Raw genomic sequence first — 18,620 nt, forward strand, 5'->3', positions numbered from 1 at the left:
ACAGGACAAGGAGAGAGGATAAGGGACAGGGATGGAGGACATGGGACAGGGATGGAGACCCAGGACAGTGTGAGGGAACACCTCACACCAGACTACCAGCTCCAGGTCATGGCAGGAGCTGTGTTCCCCCTCCCAGCCCCCATTTCCTCCCAGTGCAGCCCCCTCGGTGGTAAAGCAGAGATTTACAAGTGGCCCCAAGTGCCGGAGGAGCCGCGGGATCAGGGGCAGCTTTATGGAGCCTCATTAGGGGCTGCAGGTATTCCGGGAATGTCCAGCAGCTAATTATGGCTGGGCCAGGACAGGGGACAGGGTGGGCAGGGGATTCATTGTGGGAGGGGACAGGGTGGACACTGGAGGGTCACTGCAGGAGGGGACAGTGCAGTCACTGCCCACGGGGCTGGGAAACCTTCTATCCCAAGCGAGCACCAGGGACATGGACATGGCTCCAGCTCAGCCCCCGATGGCCCTGCTGGGGCAGTGATTCCATGGCCATTGGCCATGTCCCTGCTCTCCCACCCCAACCAGGGTCCTTCAGGACATGTTGGAAGCTGCTGTTCCCCCTGGGAATGCCTCGGGCCCCTCCATACCCCATCCCAGCCCTACAGGTCCTGTCCGCCCCACCTAGAGACCCCTCAGCCCCCCTGAGCTCCAGGGAGAGTGCCCAGCTCTGCCCTCTCCACACTCTGAGGGTAAAACCCTCAGAGGCCTCCTGGAACCTTAGAGAGGCACTGAATCAGTCCCATCGATGTGTCAAGAGTGACACCCCACTCTGTACCCCAACACGGCCCTGGGGACAACACACAGCTCCCATGGGATCAGAATCCCCCTGGGAGCCACGGCCAGGAGGTCCTGCAGGGGGACCAGGCTGTGCCACCCATCCCGAGGGCCAGAGGAAGGAGGTCCCGGGGCGGGGGGTTTGTTTGTTTGCTTCGAGGGCGATGTCAAGAGTTTAACGAGCGCTCGCTTTTGTTCTGGTCACGTCTCCCCCGAGGCCGCCCGGGGGCTGCACCCCCACATCCCTGTTCCCCCTGGCCCCCGCTGACCTAATTCGGAGACCAAGGGCAGGGCTGGAGGGGGACAAATTAGGAATGGGGACATCCGGGTGACCACCCACGGTGGTCCCACAGCCCCCTGGACTTGCCCCTCCGCCGCTGACAGGACCGGCCGCCTGCGACATTCACAGTAATTAAACCACCAGCGGGGGCTTGGCCCAGCTCCACCGGCCCTGCCGGGGCCCGAGGATTATCCAGGGGAGCTGGGCACAGGCCAGGCCCCCAACACAGCAGGGGCACGGTCCAAGGGCAGTGCTGGCACCAGCACGGGGCTCCCCAGGGACCCGGCGAGTCCGTCCCCAGCCTGTGGCAGGGATGGGGTTTGGTGCCATCCCAAAGATGAGTGGTTCAGTCCCCAATCTGCATCAGAGTCATCCCTAAGATCCCCGAAACATCCTGGGATCCAAATGGCTCGGTGCCCTGGCAATGCCCAACCTACATCAGGGACGGGGTTTGATGCCATCCCAAAGACCCCCAGACCCTCCCTGAGCTCTGGTTGTCTCACACGTAGGGTTTGAGGCATCCCCATTCCCTGTCCTCCAGTGAGCACATCCCTCATGGAGCTCCCTCCTCCATGGCAGGGCAACAGAAGGATCCAAGGATCCAAGAAGGATCCTAGGGGATGGATCAGCTCTGGCCATGCTCTGGTTCCTGGGACATTCCTGTCCTGAGACAGGAGCCACAGCCAAGGAGGGGCAATCGTTGGTCACCTCAAGATGAGACTGATGGGAGATGAGGCCAGTGGGAGACATGACAAGCCTGGTGGGATTCAAGGCCAGTGGGATTTGAGGTCAGGGGGATCCGACACCGGTGTAGGGGAAGGAGGGGTCAGTGGCGCCAGAGCCCCCCACCCCTTTGTGCAGCCCCCCTTCTGCTCCTCCTGAGCCCCCCCCGGCTGACCCAGGGCCCCCCCACACGTCCAGCCCCGGGGGCTCTGACAAGCGACTTCACGCCGCATTTGGGCCCCGCTCTGCGCGGTCCCACGGCAGTCGCAGCCCCGGCCCTTCCTTTCTTCCCCTGCCTTTCCCACACGAATTTCCCCCGCCCATTGTGCGCCCGCGGCTTTTTTTCTTCCCCTATTCAGCCCAAATTAGTCACAAGGATCCCCCGGCTCGGGGAGGAAAAATAAATTAGGGGGTGTTTGAAGCCTGGGGCTGCTCGGAGTGGAAGATGCAGCCCCAGGGGGGAAGGGGAGCGGTGGCAGTGGCCCGGGATCCGCAGGGATGCGGAGGAGCCCATCCCAAATTTGATGCCACCGAAAACTCATCTCCGAGGAGGGAGAGGGATGGACACCAGGAGGAGAAGTGTCACCAGGACCTTCTGAGGTGCAGCTGGCGGGACCTGGAGTCCTGCAGAGGGACAGTGCCCACCCATGTCCCCTCACCCGCCCGTGACCCCAGTCCAGGGGAGTCTGTGCTTCCCCTGGAGCTCCACGAGGACCTGGTCCCGAAATTGTGGGGAGGAGGGGAGGGGAACAGCCCTGCCCTGGGTGACATCCGTGTGCCCACGTCCCGCTCCGGAGAGGCCGGAGGGGCAGGAGTTGGGCCATGGAACATCCTGGGTAATGCCAGGGATACCTAGCCCTGGGTATGTTGGGGGCAGGAATGTTGGGGGTTTCCCAATCCCAATCCAGGGAGCCCAGGAGTGCCTTGGAGAAGTTTTATTATGAAAGCGAGGAAGGAATGTCTGCCCTGGCACCACAAACCCTTCCAAGCCAACAGCCAGCGGGGGGAACCACGAGGCAAACAGAAAACACGGAGGAGAAATCCCAAACATGGACCAAAACACTGGGATAACGGGAGCACAGGGAATGGGGAGGAGCAACCAAGCTGGGGCTCAGTCAGACACAAACAGCCAAGGACACAGAGTGTCCCCCGGACCCCAGGGTGTCCCCTGGATGCCGTGGCCCCACCTGGATCCTGTGGCTTTCAGCTGCCCTTTGGGGAAGGAAAGGAACATTCCAGGGATTTCCTGGAGGCCCCGAAACACTCAGGGAACAGAAGCATTTTTGAAGACTTTCCACATTACAAAAAGTAGATCTATTGCTTGTCACTGGGGTGGGAGCCTTGGAATGCCTGGGGTAGGACATCCCTGCTGCTCCCAACGGCCTTCCCAGCGCTCCGGGATGAGGATCCCACGGGGAATAACAATCCTGGGACGTCAAGTCTTCACCAGGGGAAGGGTTTCGGTCAATGCCCACCTGAAATACAAGCAGACATTCCTGCTTACAGACACATTTCCTGCTCTGAGAGCTCTGGGAAGGCAGCAGGAGCTGATTCTCTGGGAAGGAGGAGGGGTCCTGGGCAGCCCCCACCAATCTCACGGGATTGGGGATGCCACACTTTCCCCCTTGGAGCTGCTCCTCAAATCCCTCAAATCCAAGGTGCCAAAGCTGAGGGAGCCAGAAAGGCTTCACCAGCAGCAGCTTTGGTGTGTTTTAGCCGTGGATTTTTCCATAATTTCACCAAAAATGGGATGTTGTAGCAGGGGGAAGAGCCACATTCCTCCAGGAACATCTGCACCCAACACATGGATCCCGGGGCAACGTTCCTGGTTTGGGGAGAAATCACCTGGTCTGGGGTTAATGGGCAATTCTGTCTCTGGAAGCTCCTGCAGGGAAGGTGGGTGGTCATGGGAATGCCCCAGGACACCACATTTTGGGAAAGATGTGACGGCGGATTTGGGAAAATCCTTCCCTGACGTTCTCAGAGGCAGCAGAGACTGAGCAGGACTCATGTCATTGTCCCCTGGGGGGAGTGGGGCCTGTCCTTGTCCCAGCTGTGCCATGGCCACAGGGATTCCTGGAGCCCTGGGAAGGATCAGGAGCTGCTGCCACGACTCCCCAGAACACTGGGAAACCCCTGGAATGTGGGGCTGGGGTGGCACCAAAACCAGCTGCTTCTTTTTGCTTTTTCCTCTTTTCTAAACTTGGCCATTTGAAAAAAAAAATCAAATGTTAAGTAGCACAAGCATCCAACTCTGGGGGAATTCCCTGTGTCCTGTCACTAAAACCATTAGAAAAGTGTGGGAGTGGGAAGTGGGGAGGGAGGAGCAAGAAGAGGAGGAGGAGGAGGAGAAACCCACGGCAGGAGCTCCGGGACGGCCTCACACAATCCCGAACCGTTCTGCTCTTTTCCTCTTCTTTGCCTGGAAAGGGAAGGACAAGGAAAATTAAAAAAACAATAAATGAGTTATTTAAAACCTCACAAAGAACCTGAGGGAGAACTGGTTCAAAATTCAGCCTAGGGAACACGCCTGGGAATCGGAGGCTCTGGATCCTGCTCCCACAGAGGGGGAGAGATGGAGTTTTTCCCAACACAAAGAGCCCCAAAATAGGGAGATCCAAACCACAAAGAACCCAAAACTGAGAGACCCAAATGACAAAAGGATCCTTGAAATACAGGGACCCAACCCACAAAGAGCCCCAAACCCCAGAGAGATCCCCAAACCCATGGAACAGGAACATACAGTGCCCGGAATACAGTGGGAAAGAGCCACAAAAGGGGCTGAGCCGGGAACAATGGTGACTTCAGGGGCCTGAAACCCTGGAAGGGAGTAGGGAGGTGGGAAATGGAAAAGGGCAAAGGGTGAACTCTGCTCTATTCATGGGGAAGGTGAGAGGGACACATTAAATACGCAGCCGATTCCCCTTTAAGCCGCTCCACGAGGGGCGTATAAATCTTAATTTTTAGCAGGATAAATAGCCCGGGGGGCAACAGAAGCCCCCAGTCCAGGATCTCCAGGGAAAGGTGCATTTGAGTGCACACAATGCCAGTAAAAAGCCCTTTTTGTTCCAGCACAGTCTCCGTGTGACCCGAAGGAAAAGCCTCATGCTCCCCCCACTCTGCCGGGAACAGAGCTCCTGCTTCACCCCCCCTGGGGAAGAAACCCCCCCAAAAACACACAGCCCTCAAATCCCACCTGAAGGGGCTCAGTTTCTCGCAGGAAGCAAACTGGAGCTGCCTGGTTTAGCTGTACCCAAATCCTGGTGCACTCACCCGGCACCCCCCACCCTGGGGGGGTCCCTTTGTCCTCAGCGAGGGTCCCCAAATGCCATGTTTGGGTGGCATTTAGGTGTGCAGGGCACTGCCCACCTGCTTCAGGCAGGAGCCACCTTCAAATCATTCCAGCCTGGAGCACAGGGTTGGAATTACTTGAAGGAGAAGTGTCAAAGCACAATAAAAGGGACCAAAATTGCCCTGAGGAGGTGATAAATTTAAAAGATGGGCCAGAACCGTTGAGGCCACGACAAAGCACTGGAAACAGGGTCAGCATCCCAATCCTCATTATATCCTGGAGCCTCCCGGGATTTATGGATGGAGAGCAACAATAGTAGAGGGTCCAGGAGCTGCTGGGGCCCAGGGAATGACGATGAGGAGAATCAGCTCCAGGGAGGGGAGGGGGATCAGGGTGGGATGTGCCCCCTGCTCCTTCTGGAACCATCCGTGATGTTCTGCCAGGGGAGGAGGCTCAGAGAGCTCTGGAGCAGCCTGTTCCCAGCATGGATCCATGGAAACCCCATCCCACGGGGTTCACAGGGGCTGCCTGTGCCCCCTTCCCCTTCTCCTTCCCAAAGAATCGGCTCCCGCTGCCTTCCCGGGACTCCCCCCAGCCCTGGGCCGAGCAGGGACATCTGTGAGCAGAAATCTGTCCTTGGATTTGAGGTGGGCATTGACTGAAAACCCTCCCTTGGGAAACCCTTTTTGTGGAAAAGCCCCCCTGGACTGGGAGGTGGGAGGGGAGGTGGTGGGGGAGCACAGCCCCGCTGTGGGGGCTCAGCTCCCCGAGGTCCTGAGGGGTCCCTGGATCACAGAGGTCCCCGGACTCTCCCAGCTCCCCTCCCTGTTCCATATTCCCTGGGAGAAGGATTTCCCTACCTCTGTGTCCTCTGTGGCTCCAGCCCCGGTTGAACTCGTGACGATCCCAAACCGCTCCTTCCTCTTCTTCAGCTTCTCATCCTCCTCGCTCTGGCACAAGGAAGGGACCGGGTTCAATGTCTGGGAATGCCCAGGAGTGTTCCTCCTATCCCTCCCCAGCCCACTCCACCTCTGCCTTGAGCAGGGACACCTTCCACTAGCCCAGGTTGCTCCAACATGACCTTGGACACTTCCAGGGATGGGGCAGCCACAGCTTCTCCAGGAAATGGATTCCAGGGCCCCACCATGCTCACAGGGAGGAATTCCCTCCCAAAATCCCATCTAACCGTGCCCTCTGGCAGTGGGGAGCCATTCCCTGTGCCCTGTCCCTCCATCCCTTGTGCAGTCCCTCTCCAGCTCTCCTGGAGCCCCTTCAGGCCCTGGAAGTGGCTCCCTGGATCCTTCCCTTCCCCATGAACCCCCCCAATTCCCAGCAGAGCTGCTCCACATCTTCCACTTCCTCCTTGGGTTAAACCCTGCGGTGACATCCAACAGAACAGCTCCCAAATCCCACCCCCACTCCCAGGGGGTTCAATTCCCTGAGCAGGGGGTCCCCAGATCCACTTTGGCACCACAATATTCTGTGCCTTCCCCCCTCCCTGAGCTCTGGGATCCTTGTGATTTATCTCTCGGGAGGCCCCTTCCTTAAATCAATCCCGGGATAACGATCCCGCTCCCTGACCCCCCTCCACGCGCCCGGTGAACTCCCCTCCATCCCAAGCTGTTCCCCTGCCAGGGGCTGATTCATGGGGTGCTGAAATCCAGCTGAGGAAAATGACCCTGAGCCCCCCCGGCCACATCCATCAATCCCAGCCCTGCCAAATCCAGGGAAAGCTGACCCCGCTGACAGCCCCTCACATCCATTTTCCAACCTCCTTGTTCCAATTTTTGTTTCCCTTTGCTCTCCCACTTCAAGAACGGGAAGAAGAGGGGAAAAAAGAGTTTCATGAGGGATTCCAAGCCCTGGAGGCAAAGCCTTCCCTGCGATCTGGTAACAGGATCCCCAGGATTGGGAATCCTGACAAGTCACCCACGTCTGTCCATGGATTTGTGCTGGATTTGATCCCAAAGAGTTCATTTTGAGCCCTGATTTTGGGGGGGATCCCAGGGCTGCTGGTAGCAGCAACATTCCAGTGCCATGGGAAATCAGGCTCAGGGTCTGCCCCCTCTCCAAGGGCTCCCTCCTGGCCTGGATGTCCACCCTGAATCCCAGAGCTCCAGGCACCAAGGGGACCCTCCTGTCCCCTCCCAGGGGATGAATGACCCGGTTCCACGATTAAATCTGGGATGAGCCGCTTCTCCGGCTCCAATCGCTTCTTCCCCAAGGGGAGAAGGATCCACTGAAAAACTGGATCATTCCCCTGTCCTGTGCCAAAAGGCTGTTATTTGTGGCTTCTGTGGCTCTGGCACTCAGGGAGACCTGCCCAGGATCCCGACTGGATCCCAGCTCCATCCCATCCCAATCTTCTGCTGTGGGCAGGGACACCTTCCAAGCCCTGTCCAGCCTGGCCTTGGACACTTCCAGGGATGGGGAATCCTCTGGGAAATCCATTCTAGTGCTTCACTGCCCTCACAGGGAGGAACTTCTTCTCAAAATCCAACCTGTAACTCCCCGTTTCCAGCATGAAACCGATCCCCCTTGTCCTGTCCCTCCATCCCTTGTCCCAAGTCCCTCTCCAGCTCTCCTGGAGCCCCTCCAGGCCCTGGAAGTGGCTCCAAGGCCTCCCTGGATCCTTCCCTCCTCCATGAACATTCCCAGCTCTCCAGGGCAGAGCTGCTCCACATCTTCCCCTTTTTTCCCTGCAGATTAAACCATTCCAGGAGGAAACTGCTCTGGAATTGCAGGTGAGGCCTCGAGTGTCCTCATCACAGGCCCCAGAGAGGGGCCGTACCCAGGCCGGGGCCGTCCCGGCCGCTCTCCCGGTGCGGGATGACGGATGAGGGGATGCAGAGCGGAGCTGAGGCCTCCAGGCACTGGAGGATTGATGGTGGCACGGCCTTGACCCCCCCAAGGGAGAGGTGACGGACCCTCAAGGGCAGCTCCGCATCCGATTCCGGCCCCGGGGGCGGAGCGGCAGCTCCCGGGGGAGTCACTGCCGGGAACGCTCCAATCCCGGGGCACGCAGCTGCCACCCAGGGCCTGTTTGAAATTCATCCCGACCTTACTTCCTCCAGGCTGTATTCCTGCATTTGCTCCTCCAGTTTCTTTCCCCTCCCCTCCCAATCCTTCCAGAGCTGACGCTTCTGAGCACCAGGAGACACGATGGCAAAGCCCGGGGTTTCTATGGGAATGTTCCACGTGTGCCTCACGTCCCTTCCCATTCCCAGTCCCAAAACTGCCTTTCAGGAGCTCTTCACCGCCTCACACTGAGCAGGACACAGGGATGCTCTGCTCTCCAAAGCCCCACCGGTGACCCCTTTCCTCCCACAGCTCCTCCAGTTCGAAGGATTTGGGATTCCAGCCCAGATTTGGGGCTGGTGGCAGTGGGACTGAGCCGGGCACGGCCTCTCTCCCAGAGAACACGAGGATTCCGCCTGGAACAGCCCATGAACCAGCTCCCAGCCTGTCCCAGGGGTTTTCCCATGAAAAGCCATCTCGGCTGTCACAGCTGGCAGTTTGTGCTCGCTCCAAAGGGGTTCAGGGGGAGGAGGAGGAGCAGAAAGTCACATCCATGTGCTAAGAGCACATGGAATGGAATTCCTGCCCTTCTGCGTCAGGGATGAGGCAAATGATGCCGCTGGAACGAGGCCAATTCCAGGAGGCAAAAGGGGCTTTTCATCTCTTCGCACCCCCAGAGCACCTCCAACGTCACCCTGTGTTTGCAGAGGCTCTTCCTGCCCCAAATTCCCAGCTCCAGCACAGGCAGGAATCGAGGAGAGTCCCCTGGGAACTGGGAACTGTGGAACTGGGCAAACTGGAGGTTTGGACCTTCTGGGTGGGTTTCCCCACCAGGTAGGGATGGATTCCCACATCCAGCCCTAAAACAGGGAGCACACTGTTTGGAAACACGTGATTTGGCATGGCTGAGTGAAAATCAGGGAGTCAGAATATCCCCCAAAAACCACTCGGAGCAACATCCCACAGACAAGGGAAGTGAAACCATCGAGTCTTCCAAGAATAGAACAAAGTTGGGAATTAAAAGGAATCTCTGGGAAGGAAGGGATTCCTCCCAGAGCTCCAGGAGTTCGGGAAGGAGGGATCCCCTTAAAACCCTGGGAGTTTGGGAAAGAGGGTTGCCCTGTGCTCCCTCCAGGCTTTCCACAGGGGGAATTTTTGGGTTGTTTTCATTACCCCCCCAGGAAAGGGGAAGGTCGGATTGTTCCCCCAGGCTCAGGAAGGGCCGGAGCCGGAGCAGGCCCTGCCATTCTCCTCCAAATTCCTGCAGCCAAGGGGTCCAGGAGCCCCTGAATGGGACATAATGACATCATTGATGGAATCATAATAGAGGGGGAGGGGGGGATGTATTTGTGTTCCAGACAAAAGCCAAGTCCTGTTTCCCAGCGGGGCCCAAGGAAGGACCAGTTGAGTGGGAGAGGGAGGTCAGCGAGGCCGGGAATGAGTCCTGGCCACGCCCGGAGCTTCCCTGGAGCCCTTGTTTGGGAAGTGACACAGGGAGGGAAGGCCTGGAAAGGCTCTGGGGAGAGGGAAGAGCGTGGATGGATGATCCTGAGGGAGAAGGGGATGATGGGGAGGCCAAAACGGAGCCGTTGCTGCTCCTCTATGTGTCCCAATGGGGCCTTCCCACTGTGGGATGGACATGGAATGGCAGCTTTGGGATGGGGCTCGTTGCGGTGTCCCACGGGCAGAGCCTGGGAGAAGAGCCACCACCACCTCCCTGGGCAGCTCCTGCCAACGCCTGACCACCCCTTCCATGGAGAAATCCCTCCTGATGTCCAGCTGACCCTCCCCTGGCACAGCCTGAGGCCATTTCCTGTCAGGGAGTTGCAGAGCCAGAGGGTCTCCCCTGAGCCTCCTTTTCTCCATGATGAGCCCCCCCAGCTCCCTCAGTTCTCCAGCCCCTTCCCCAGCTCTGGACATGCTTCAGCCCCTCAGTGTCTCTCCTATTCTGAGGGGTCCAAAATTGATCCCAGGATTTGAGGCGTGGCCTCCCCAGTTCCTCTCTGTCCATGTCTCTGACCTGTCCAGATCCTTCCTGGGGGGTTGCACAGCATTCCAGGGGTTTGGCCCCATCCCCTGCCCACATCCCACAGCCTTGTCCAGAGGCTTCACCTCTTTCACAGTCAGAAAACATGAAATTTGGGAAGAAAATCCCACTCAATGGCACGTGGCCTTTCCTACAAGGCCAGAGCCACCTCTCTAAAGTGCCAGAAATCAGAATTTCCCAACAACAAACCCTCCACTAAGGTCAATCCCACTTCTCTAATCCATAGGAATTGGCCTCCTGGAACATTCCACCAACCCTCTTCCCTTTCCTCTGTCAACATCCCCCCTCCATCTCCACCCTTGGCTTCCTTGGGGGCCAACAGCTCCTGGTGCAGGCTGCCAGGGGGGGTTTGAAAAAGCTGCAGGCACAGGGATTATCCAGGAGAAGGATATTCCTCCTCAGGCTGCCGCTCCGAGCTCCTGGAAGCCAAACAATTAAAGGAATTGTTTTCTCTGCCTCATTTGCTGGTTTGGACACACAGAGACTTTCTGCTGCTCCACTGAGTCCTGGTCCCCCCTGGCTGATCCAGGCCCGGATCTGCTCCACAGAAAACATGTTCTTGTCAACTGGAATTAAAGTAAAACTCAGCTGGAGCCATGAGGGGTAAAAATTAACCTGTCCCAGCACAGGGAGTTGGGACTTTTCCATGGAAGGGACACGCTGGGGTCATTCCCAGGGCTCCTGGCACTTCCCATGGCCACAACACTGGGATATGACGTGGAGAACTTGCAGCCAGGGAAAGGAAAATCATGGAAGGAGTTGGGAGGGGGGTTTAAGCTCATCCAACCCCAACATGGGCAGGGACACCTTCCACTAGACCAGGGGCCTCCAACCTGGCTGTGGACACTTCCAGGCATGGGGAATCCTCCAGAAAATGCATTCTGGGGCCTTACCACCCTCACAGGGAGGAACTGCTTCCCAAAATCCCACCTAAATCTTGTCTTTCCCAGCGGGGAGCCATTCCCTGTGTCCTGTTCCTCCATCCCTTGTCCAAAGTCCCTCTCCAGCTTTCCTGGAGCCCCTTTAGCCCCTGCCCGGGGAGCCACGGGGAGTTGTGTTCATCTCCCAGGACGTGTTTATCCCTCATTTTGCTTTCCCTTCCCATCTTCTGCCCCCTTTGCTGGCTTTAGGTGATGGACTATTGCTCCAGTTGTTTTCCAGCCATGTTTTCCCATTCCCAGCACACTTGGCTCCCTCAGATCCCACCCTGGAGCTGGACATGGATCCCAACTCCATTCCTGAGCTGGGCACAGATCCCAAATCCATCCCCCAGCTCCATCCCCTGCCCCTCCCGCAGATCCCACAAGATCCAGTACAAGGAGCTCCACAGTTTGTGTCCATTTTCCCCTGGAAAAACCAACAGCTCCAAGGCCAAACCCATCCCCGGCACATCTGTTTGTACTTCCAAGGGTAATCTCCCTCTGGAACCTTCTCTCCAGAGCTCCAGGTCTGGGCTGACCTGGCTCCTGCTCTCGGCAGGGACCTGCACAGACACGGTGGGATTTGAACCCCCTGGATCGTGGGGGCTCTTCCCACTCAAAATCTGGATGAACAACCTCAAAACTCCAACCCCTTGGGAGCTGTAACGCTTGGAAAACCCCATGGAGTCCCAGCACAAATAACCAGAGGGGAAGGGGAAGGAAATGGTGTTGACAGGGTTTGGGAATGGGATGTAAAACCTCGGAGAGGGACAGTGGTGGGACTGGAGCACTGGGATAACCCTGAGGTGGAAGGAGTGTCCTGGAATGTCCTTACCTTTTTGGAGAGTGAGGAGACATTCAACCCAAACCTCTGAGCCCTTTCCTTTAGTTTATCCATGTTTATCTACAAGAAGCAGGAAACAATTTCCGTGGCTTGTTTTTCCCATCCCCATCCCTCGGGTTTCAGGGACAGGGATCAGCCTCATCCTCAGATGGACAATTAAGGGCCTCTGGGAAAGCTGCCAGGACTCCTAAAAACCAGCTCTGCTCCCGGGCTGCCCCAGGGCTGGGAGGTTGCACCACCCCCTTCCAAACCCAGCAGCTTCCCAAGGTTTCCCAGAGCTATCGGGTACTGTTATCTCTAAATAAATTACCCCTAAAGAGCCCAGATTTTTGGGACAAGCCTTCCCTGGCAGAGCCCTGCGAGGGTTGTCCCAGCCCTGGCACAGAGGAACCACAACCTCCCCCAGGGGGTGATGCCACAGCACCCCCTCCTGCAGGAACCACTTGGACCGTGTTCCCACCCAAAATTCCAGCGGAATTAAGCTTTTCTTACCGTGGGTTTGCTGTCTGCAGAAAGGCCTGAGAGGAGGGAAGAGAGAGAATTCCCAGTTAGGGAACAGCACTGGAGTCGGATTTTGTCTCCAAGGAGACGACAATTCCCACTCCACTCTTCCCACTTTCCATCCTTGCTCACTCCCAGTTCCACTTTCACCTTCAAAGCAGCTTCTCCACCCTCAAACCCACCCCCATCCCACCTCTCCAGCAGCTCAAGGAGTGGAACGTGGTATTTCAGGAAGCCAAAGATGTTTGGAAGGACCAAGGAATGCCAAGGAAAACCCGTCTGTGCCTCCCAGCTGTGCTTGGAGTGAGAGACATGGGGAAAATCCAATCCCCCAGAGACAACGCGTGCCCTTTTCCTCCTGATTCCGACTCAAAAATTCCCACCTGGAGCTCCAGGGAAAAGGAAATCAAAGCTTGTCCCACCAGCCTTTTTTTCCCCCTCAAGGGCTGGTTCTGCTTCTCCTCACCTTTCGTGGGAGTTGTGGCCAAACCAAACCTGTGGAATGTGAACAAAGGTGAGTCAGTGGTGGGAATGATTAGCCTGGAACTCCCCTTCCAAGGGTTTTCCCTGGTTTGGGGGCAGGATGAGCTGGAACACGTCATTCCCAGCTCATGGAATTCCTGCAGCAACTCCCACCTTCTCCAAACCCAACCTCAAAGCCACTCAGATCCCAAACCCTCCAGCAAACCTGGTCTTCCAGACCCTTCCAGTGTTGTTGTCCCACCCCCTAGACAGAGGTCCCTGGAGAGACTTCTCCCAGGGAAGACTCATGGAATGGGTTGGGAGCTCCAAGTCCATTCACCTCCACCTGCCCTGGGGCACCTCCCGCTACCCCGGGTCGCTCCAACCCGGCCTTGGACACTTCCAAGGGATGGGAAATCCATTCCAGGACCTCCCCAGGCTCCCAGGGAGGGATGTGTTCCCCAGCCCCCCCACCCTGCCCCGTGGCAGCCGAGTGGGAGCCGCCCCGGCCGCGCTCACCGTGCCGCCCGCGCCGCCTTCTTGCTCTCGAGGCTCACGGGGACGTTGAAGCGCTCGGCCCTTTTCTGCATCCGCTGGGAAAGGGACACGGGAGTTGGGAGGGAACAGGGAGGGCTGGCAGGTGGCAGAGTGCAATGACAGACCCCAGCAGGAGAGGGAAGGGAAAATTTCCCCCCTGGAGCCAAGGGAGAAGGTGCTCCCGCGGCACCTCATGTGACCAGCAGGCTCCGGACACCCCCGGCCCCCAGAACTCCAAGGAAACCCCTGATGGAAAAGGTCCATCATTGCTCAGGGAGGAAACAGGAACAGGCAGCAGAGACAGGTGAGTATTTTGGTATGGCTGAGGCCTTCATCACAAGGAATTTCTGAGCCAGGGAAAGGGCCCTGGCCAGGAACAGCCAGCATCGCTCCTGGAGGCACCACCAGCTCCAGGGGCCAACACTTCCCTCCCTTCCTTTTCCCCAGGTAAAAACCCCAGGAAATGTGTTCAAAAGAAAAGATGAAGATGTTTTTTCCAGAGAATTTGTTTCTTTGTAACAAGCCCCTTCTCAGGAGCCAGACCCCATCCAAGACCACTTTGCCACCAGCGGAGAAATTCCAGGTGAATTCCAGCTACGACTCAGCCACTCGCTGGCTCAGAGCACAGGGAAAACCCTGGAATCATCAGGAATGCAAAGGTTTGCACTTCCAAGGACTTACATCCCCCCGAAAGCCCCAGGGAAATGATTAATATTTGATTCTTACGCCGCATGGGGTGCTTTGGAGGTTAGAAAAACAGGGAATATTTAATGGAAACACTGAGTGGAGCCAAGGGCACAGCGAGGAGCATCATAAACATCTGCTCCAAAATATAAATGTTTGGAAAAGCTGGACTGGGAGTAGCACTTGGGCCTCTCCCCGGGACTGAGGAGCTGGAACTCAGCGGAGGAGGGAAAACAAAGGTGGAACAAGGCAAAATAAGGGTGGAACAAGGCATCACCTTTTTCCCCTCAAAATCCACCCCCAACACCATTTTGCCGAGACCCACCAAACTCACACTAAATAACAACCAAAAAAAGAGGGGATTTTCTGGGAAAAATCTCGCAGAATTCAGGGGAAAAAAAAAAGTGCAGGAGGAGAAACTGCAGCAGTTCCCTCCAGGATCTGTCCTGGCCCCCCCCGACCCTGTTCCTGCCTCTCCAAGGTCACAATCCCCCTCCTGTGCCATCGCTCCCGTTGCTGTGGAAATCAGCGTGTCCCAAACAGCAGATTAGACCCTGCAGTCATTGGGAACAGCAGGAACTGTGTTTTCATAGGGATTTCTGCCTCAGGAGCCAACAAAATTAAGGGGGGATTAGAGAAGCAGATTCCTGAAACTTCAGAGCCTTCCCAGAGGAATCGGCAGCACCCGAGAGTTTCCAGGGAGCACAAACACAGGGAGAGGGGCGGGAAAAGAGACCAGGGAATCATGGAGTGGGCCGAGACGGACATTAAAGCTCATCCCATCCACCCCCTGCCGTGGGCAGGGACACCTCCCACTATCCCAGGTGGCTCCAACCCAGCCTGGGACACTCCCAAGGATGGGAAATCCAAAACCAATCCACAAAACTAAAGCAGTGTTCCCGTGGAAACACTGACCCTGCCTCAGGTACCCCCAGAAGGAGGGGAAAAGGGGAATCCCCTCCCAGAAGGATGCAGCAGGAGGAATCTTACCTCCATCTGGGATATCTCCGATGTTATTTTCACCACCTTCTTTTCCGTGATCCTGGGGGGGTTGGGAAAGAGAGAAACCAGTCAGAGCAGCTCCTGCAGGTTCCAGAGACATGTCCTGGTGGGAAAGGGGTTAGGAATCTGCTCTTGGCCACACATTCCCAACCCAACCAAGGGTCTGTGTGGAAATGGGAGCAGCCACGAGCCAGGTTTGTGGACTCTCCTCAAATCTGGAGCCCAGCATTGATGCCAAAGGGAAGGATGAGGTCTGGGAAACTTCTAACCAAAATTTTGGGAATATCTGGGGCAGAAAACATCACCCAGCAAAGGAACAGCTCTTCCAGCATCCCTGAATTCCCTTGGGAAATGAGGTGGGATCACACCAGGAGCAGCCACACTCTCATTCCTTCAGGATTGGAGGGATCATGAACCACTGAAAGCAGAACAAACCACCCCGTGGGGACCCCAAAACCAGAGGGATAGGCACTGGAACTGAAAAAAGGATGGACTGGACACTGGAACTGCAGGAACAACCCCTGGCCCAGCTCAAGGCTCCTCCAGCTCCCGTGGGAAGCCCAAAGCCTCGAATCACTGGGGAGTTTTATTCCTTTATGGCCCTGGAACACAAAGAGTTGTTGTGTTCTAGTTCATGGGGCAGCTCCAGGCATATTCCCTGCCCTCTGGGCGATTCCCACCCCCTACTTCCCCCAAAATATAACGGAAGGGGTGGATTCCAGGGTTGGATTCTGGGGCTTGTGCTCCCAAAACACAGCTGGGGTTTGAGGGGGAGAAACAAAGGAGGAAGAGCCGAAGTTGGGAAATTCCCAGGAGGGAAGGAGCAGCTCCTCCCCCCACAAACAGCTCCCATAAAACAGTGGGAACGCCAGGCTCATTAAGGAAAGTGAGCGGCTTTTGTTCCCGGTCCGGCACAGGTTCCCCATTTTATGCCTGGAAGGTCCTAATGGCTTAATGGCACTTCCCCAGGAAGCAATTCTGCCCTGGAGCCGGGCTGGGAACCCGCTGGGATGGGATGGGAGCAGGGCTGGGATGGAGCTGGAACGGCCCCAGGACGCCCCCTCCTGCCCAGGAGCTCCCGAGCTTCTTTCTGGGGTGGGAGAGCTGAGAGCTCCTCTCCTTCCACGGGCAGCAACACTTCCCCCCTGCCCCGGCGGCTCCAAGTCCTGACCAACCCAGCCTGGGACAATTCCAGGGATGGGGCAGCCACAGCTTCCCTGGGGAATCCATTCCAGGGCCTCCTCACCCTCACAGGGAGGAATTTTGTCCCAATATGCCACTTAACTCTCTCCTTTCCCAGTGGGAAGCCATTCCAAAGGATCAAAACCCACGGAGTCTTAACCCCAGGAACCCTCACCCACAGATTCTCCCACCCCAAGGATGGAATCCCACGGAATCTCCAGTCTCAAGAAATCTCCCACCCCCAGGAACCTCCAATCCAATCCCCCCCCACCGTTTCCCACCCCCAGGTGACCCCCTCAGGACCCCCGGTCCTGCTCCAACACGTGGGATCCACTCCCTCCTTCCATCCCACCCTTCCTCCCGGGTGGTGGATGAGTCCCGTGCTCCCTTGTGCTCCCGGATTTTCCAGGCAGATCCCAATTCCAATATTTACACATCAGGGGATTTCACCGGAGCCTCTTCCACCTTCACGGGCGGCTCCGCCGGCTTCGGCTCTTCCTCCTGGGAACCAACGTGGAGAGTCCGTAAGAAACATCCCAGCCACCTTTCCTGGGTGGTTTCCAAGGCACAAACCCCTGTTCAGCCCAAACATTCCCAGGAATTCACAGGTTCTGTGTCCAGTGGCCCCTCAGGCTTCGCTACAGGAGGGTTGGAAACTCTCCCTGTGCTTTTCCAAAGCCCCATAATCCCTTCCCAGAAGGTCTGGGCTGCACAAGGGGCTGGGGATGACCTGAGGGTGACATTCCCAGCCCAGCATAGAGTGGGGATGGCCAGGAGAGTGGGAATGACCAGGAGCGGCTCCAGCAGCACCCATCCTGCTTCTCACCCAATATTTCGTGGGTAAACAGGGAAAAATCCTCCTTATTCTGCACTTGATGAGCAGGAAGGAGCCTGACAGCGGAAAGAGTCACTTCCTGAGGGTGTTTTAGGCTGTATTTTTTTTCAGGCTGGACTTCCTGGCCCTGACAGGAACAGGGCTCAATCCCACGGGATCCACGGGTACCAACTGGGAGACTTTTCCTTAAACAGCCTTAAAACCCCCAGGTGTGAATCCCGCTGGGCATGGAGGGAACAACCCTGTTCCGAGGGATCCCAAAAACTGGGATCACATCAGTGATGGGATCCCCCATCCCACCCTCTGGAGAATCCCAGTTGGCAAACCACGACCCCCGCGGGATCATCCCAACCAAAACCACAACACACCTCTATCTCCTCTCCCAGCACGTCCTCCTCGTTGGCTTCTTCTTCAGCTGGAGGACAAAACAACGGAGCCATTGGAGCAGTAAAACACCCCAAGGAACCTCTGGATTCCCAGAGAACACAGGAATCCAGGCGAGAATTCCGGGGGATTCGGGAAGGGCCCGCAGCACCCACCGTGCTCCTCCAGGTAGGCCTGGAGCCGGTTGATGAGGTCCTGCTTGTTGCCTTTGGCCTCCAGCCCCCTGGCCAGGCATTCCTGCTTCAGCTCTGCCAGCTGCGGTGGGAAAAGCTTCCGTGAGTTGGGAAATACAGGGATTGAACGTAGGCATCAAAGGGGGGTTGAAGGACGGAAAGGAACTGGGATGATTTGCTCCAGGGGGAGTGTCCCAGGGGAACGTCCCTGGGACCCTCCCAGGGAATCGCTTTGGGACCTTCCTGGGGACCCTCCTGGGAGAATCCACTAGGGGAACCAACCAAGGGAACCCCCGGGGACCCTCCTGGGGGACCCTCCCGGGAGCCACCGCTGGGCCCCTCCTGGAGGAACCTCCCAGGGGAATCAACAGGGGGAACTTCTTGGGGACCCTCCTGGGGGACCCTCCCAGGGGAACCTCCCTAGGACCCCCTTGGGGAAACCAAGTGGGGAACTCTCCCCAGGACCCCTCCCCACTAATCCCCGCCCCAGGTACCGCCGTCCCCGGTATTCCCCCCCGGGTCTCTCCCATGCGGCTTCGCTCCCACGCGGGGCCTCAGGGAGCCCCGACTTCAGGGGTTCCGGCCCCCGGAGAGGTCACATCCCCTGGGGAGGGGGTCTGGCCGGCCCCCCCCGCGGCGGCCGCGGGTGCTGCCCCCCCGGTTCCCCCTCCCAGCCTGCCCCAGCCGCGGTCCCCGCGACACCTTCAGCTTGTGCAGCTCCACCGGCTCCGCCGCCATCTTGTCCCCGCCGCGCCGGCCCCGCCCCCGCCCGCGCCGGCCAATCAGCGCCAAACGCGCCCGAGGGACGCGGCAAGAGCGCCGCCCGCCATTGGTCAGTTCCGCCCGGCACCGCCCTCGTGGTATTGGTCGGTGGTGTTGAGTGACGTGGGGACGGACCAATGGGAGCGCGGCAGTGCCGGAAGCTCGGTATTGGTATTAATTATTCGTTATTAATTTGTTAA

At 57.6% G+C, this 18,620-nt stretch overlaps 1 protein-coding gene across 1 annotated transcript; it reads right to left on the reverse strand.

Annotated features, from left to right (window-relative positions):
* Positions 1 to 2,697: 2,697 nt before the first annotated feature.
* On the reverse strand, positions 2,698 to 18,424 carry SARNP (SAP domain containing ribonucleoprotein). Its single transcript, XM_050334561.1, has 12 exons — positions 18,361 to 18,424; positions 17,641 to 17,740; positions 17,470 to 17,516; positions 16,700 to 16,767; positions 15,073 to 15,124; positions 13,381 to 13,454; positions 12,866 to 12,894; positions 12,391 to 12,416; positions 11,890 to 11,958; positions 5,930 to 6,019; positions 4,137 to 4,199; positions 2,698 to 3,252 (listed from the first exon to the last, which is right to left on the reverse strand). Exons 1-11 carry the CDS (start codon positions 18,394 to 18,396, stop codon positions 4,158 to 4,160), a joined length of 633 nt encoding a protein of 210 aa, XP_050190518.1. The 5' UTR covers positions 18,397 to 18,424; the 3' UTR covers positions 2,698 to 3,252; positions 4,137 to 4,157.
* Positions 18,425 to 18,620: the final 196 nt, after the last annotated feature.

The sequence above is a fragment of the Myiozetetes cayanensis genome, unplaced genomic scaffold, assembly GCF_022539395.1.
Source record: "Myiozetetes cayanensis isolate MyiCay16 unplaced genomic scaffold, myiCay2020 scf55, whole genome shotgun sequence".
Taxonomy (NCBI): Eukaryota; Metazoa; Chordata; class Aves; order Passeriformes; family Tyrannidae; genus Myiozetetes; species Myiozetetes cayanensis.

What these genes read in the sequence shown, in the direction of transcription:
- SARNP (XM_050334561.1), bottom strand. Translation starts at nt 18,396, where the DNA reads ATGGCGGCGGAGCCGGTGGAGCTGCACAAGCTGAAG. An exon ending in TGCTGGGAGAGGAGATAGAG is followed by an intron (nt 16,768 to 17,469) that starts GTGTGTTGTGGT and finishes GTTGGTTCCCAG; the next exon opens with GAGGAAGAGCCGAAGCCGGC. An exon ending in GAGCCACAGAGGACACAGAG is followed by an intron (nt 4,200 to 5,929) that starts GTAGGGAAATCC and finishes TTCCCTTTCCAG; the next exon opens with GCAAAGAAGAGGAAAAGAGC.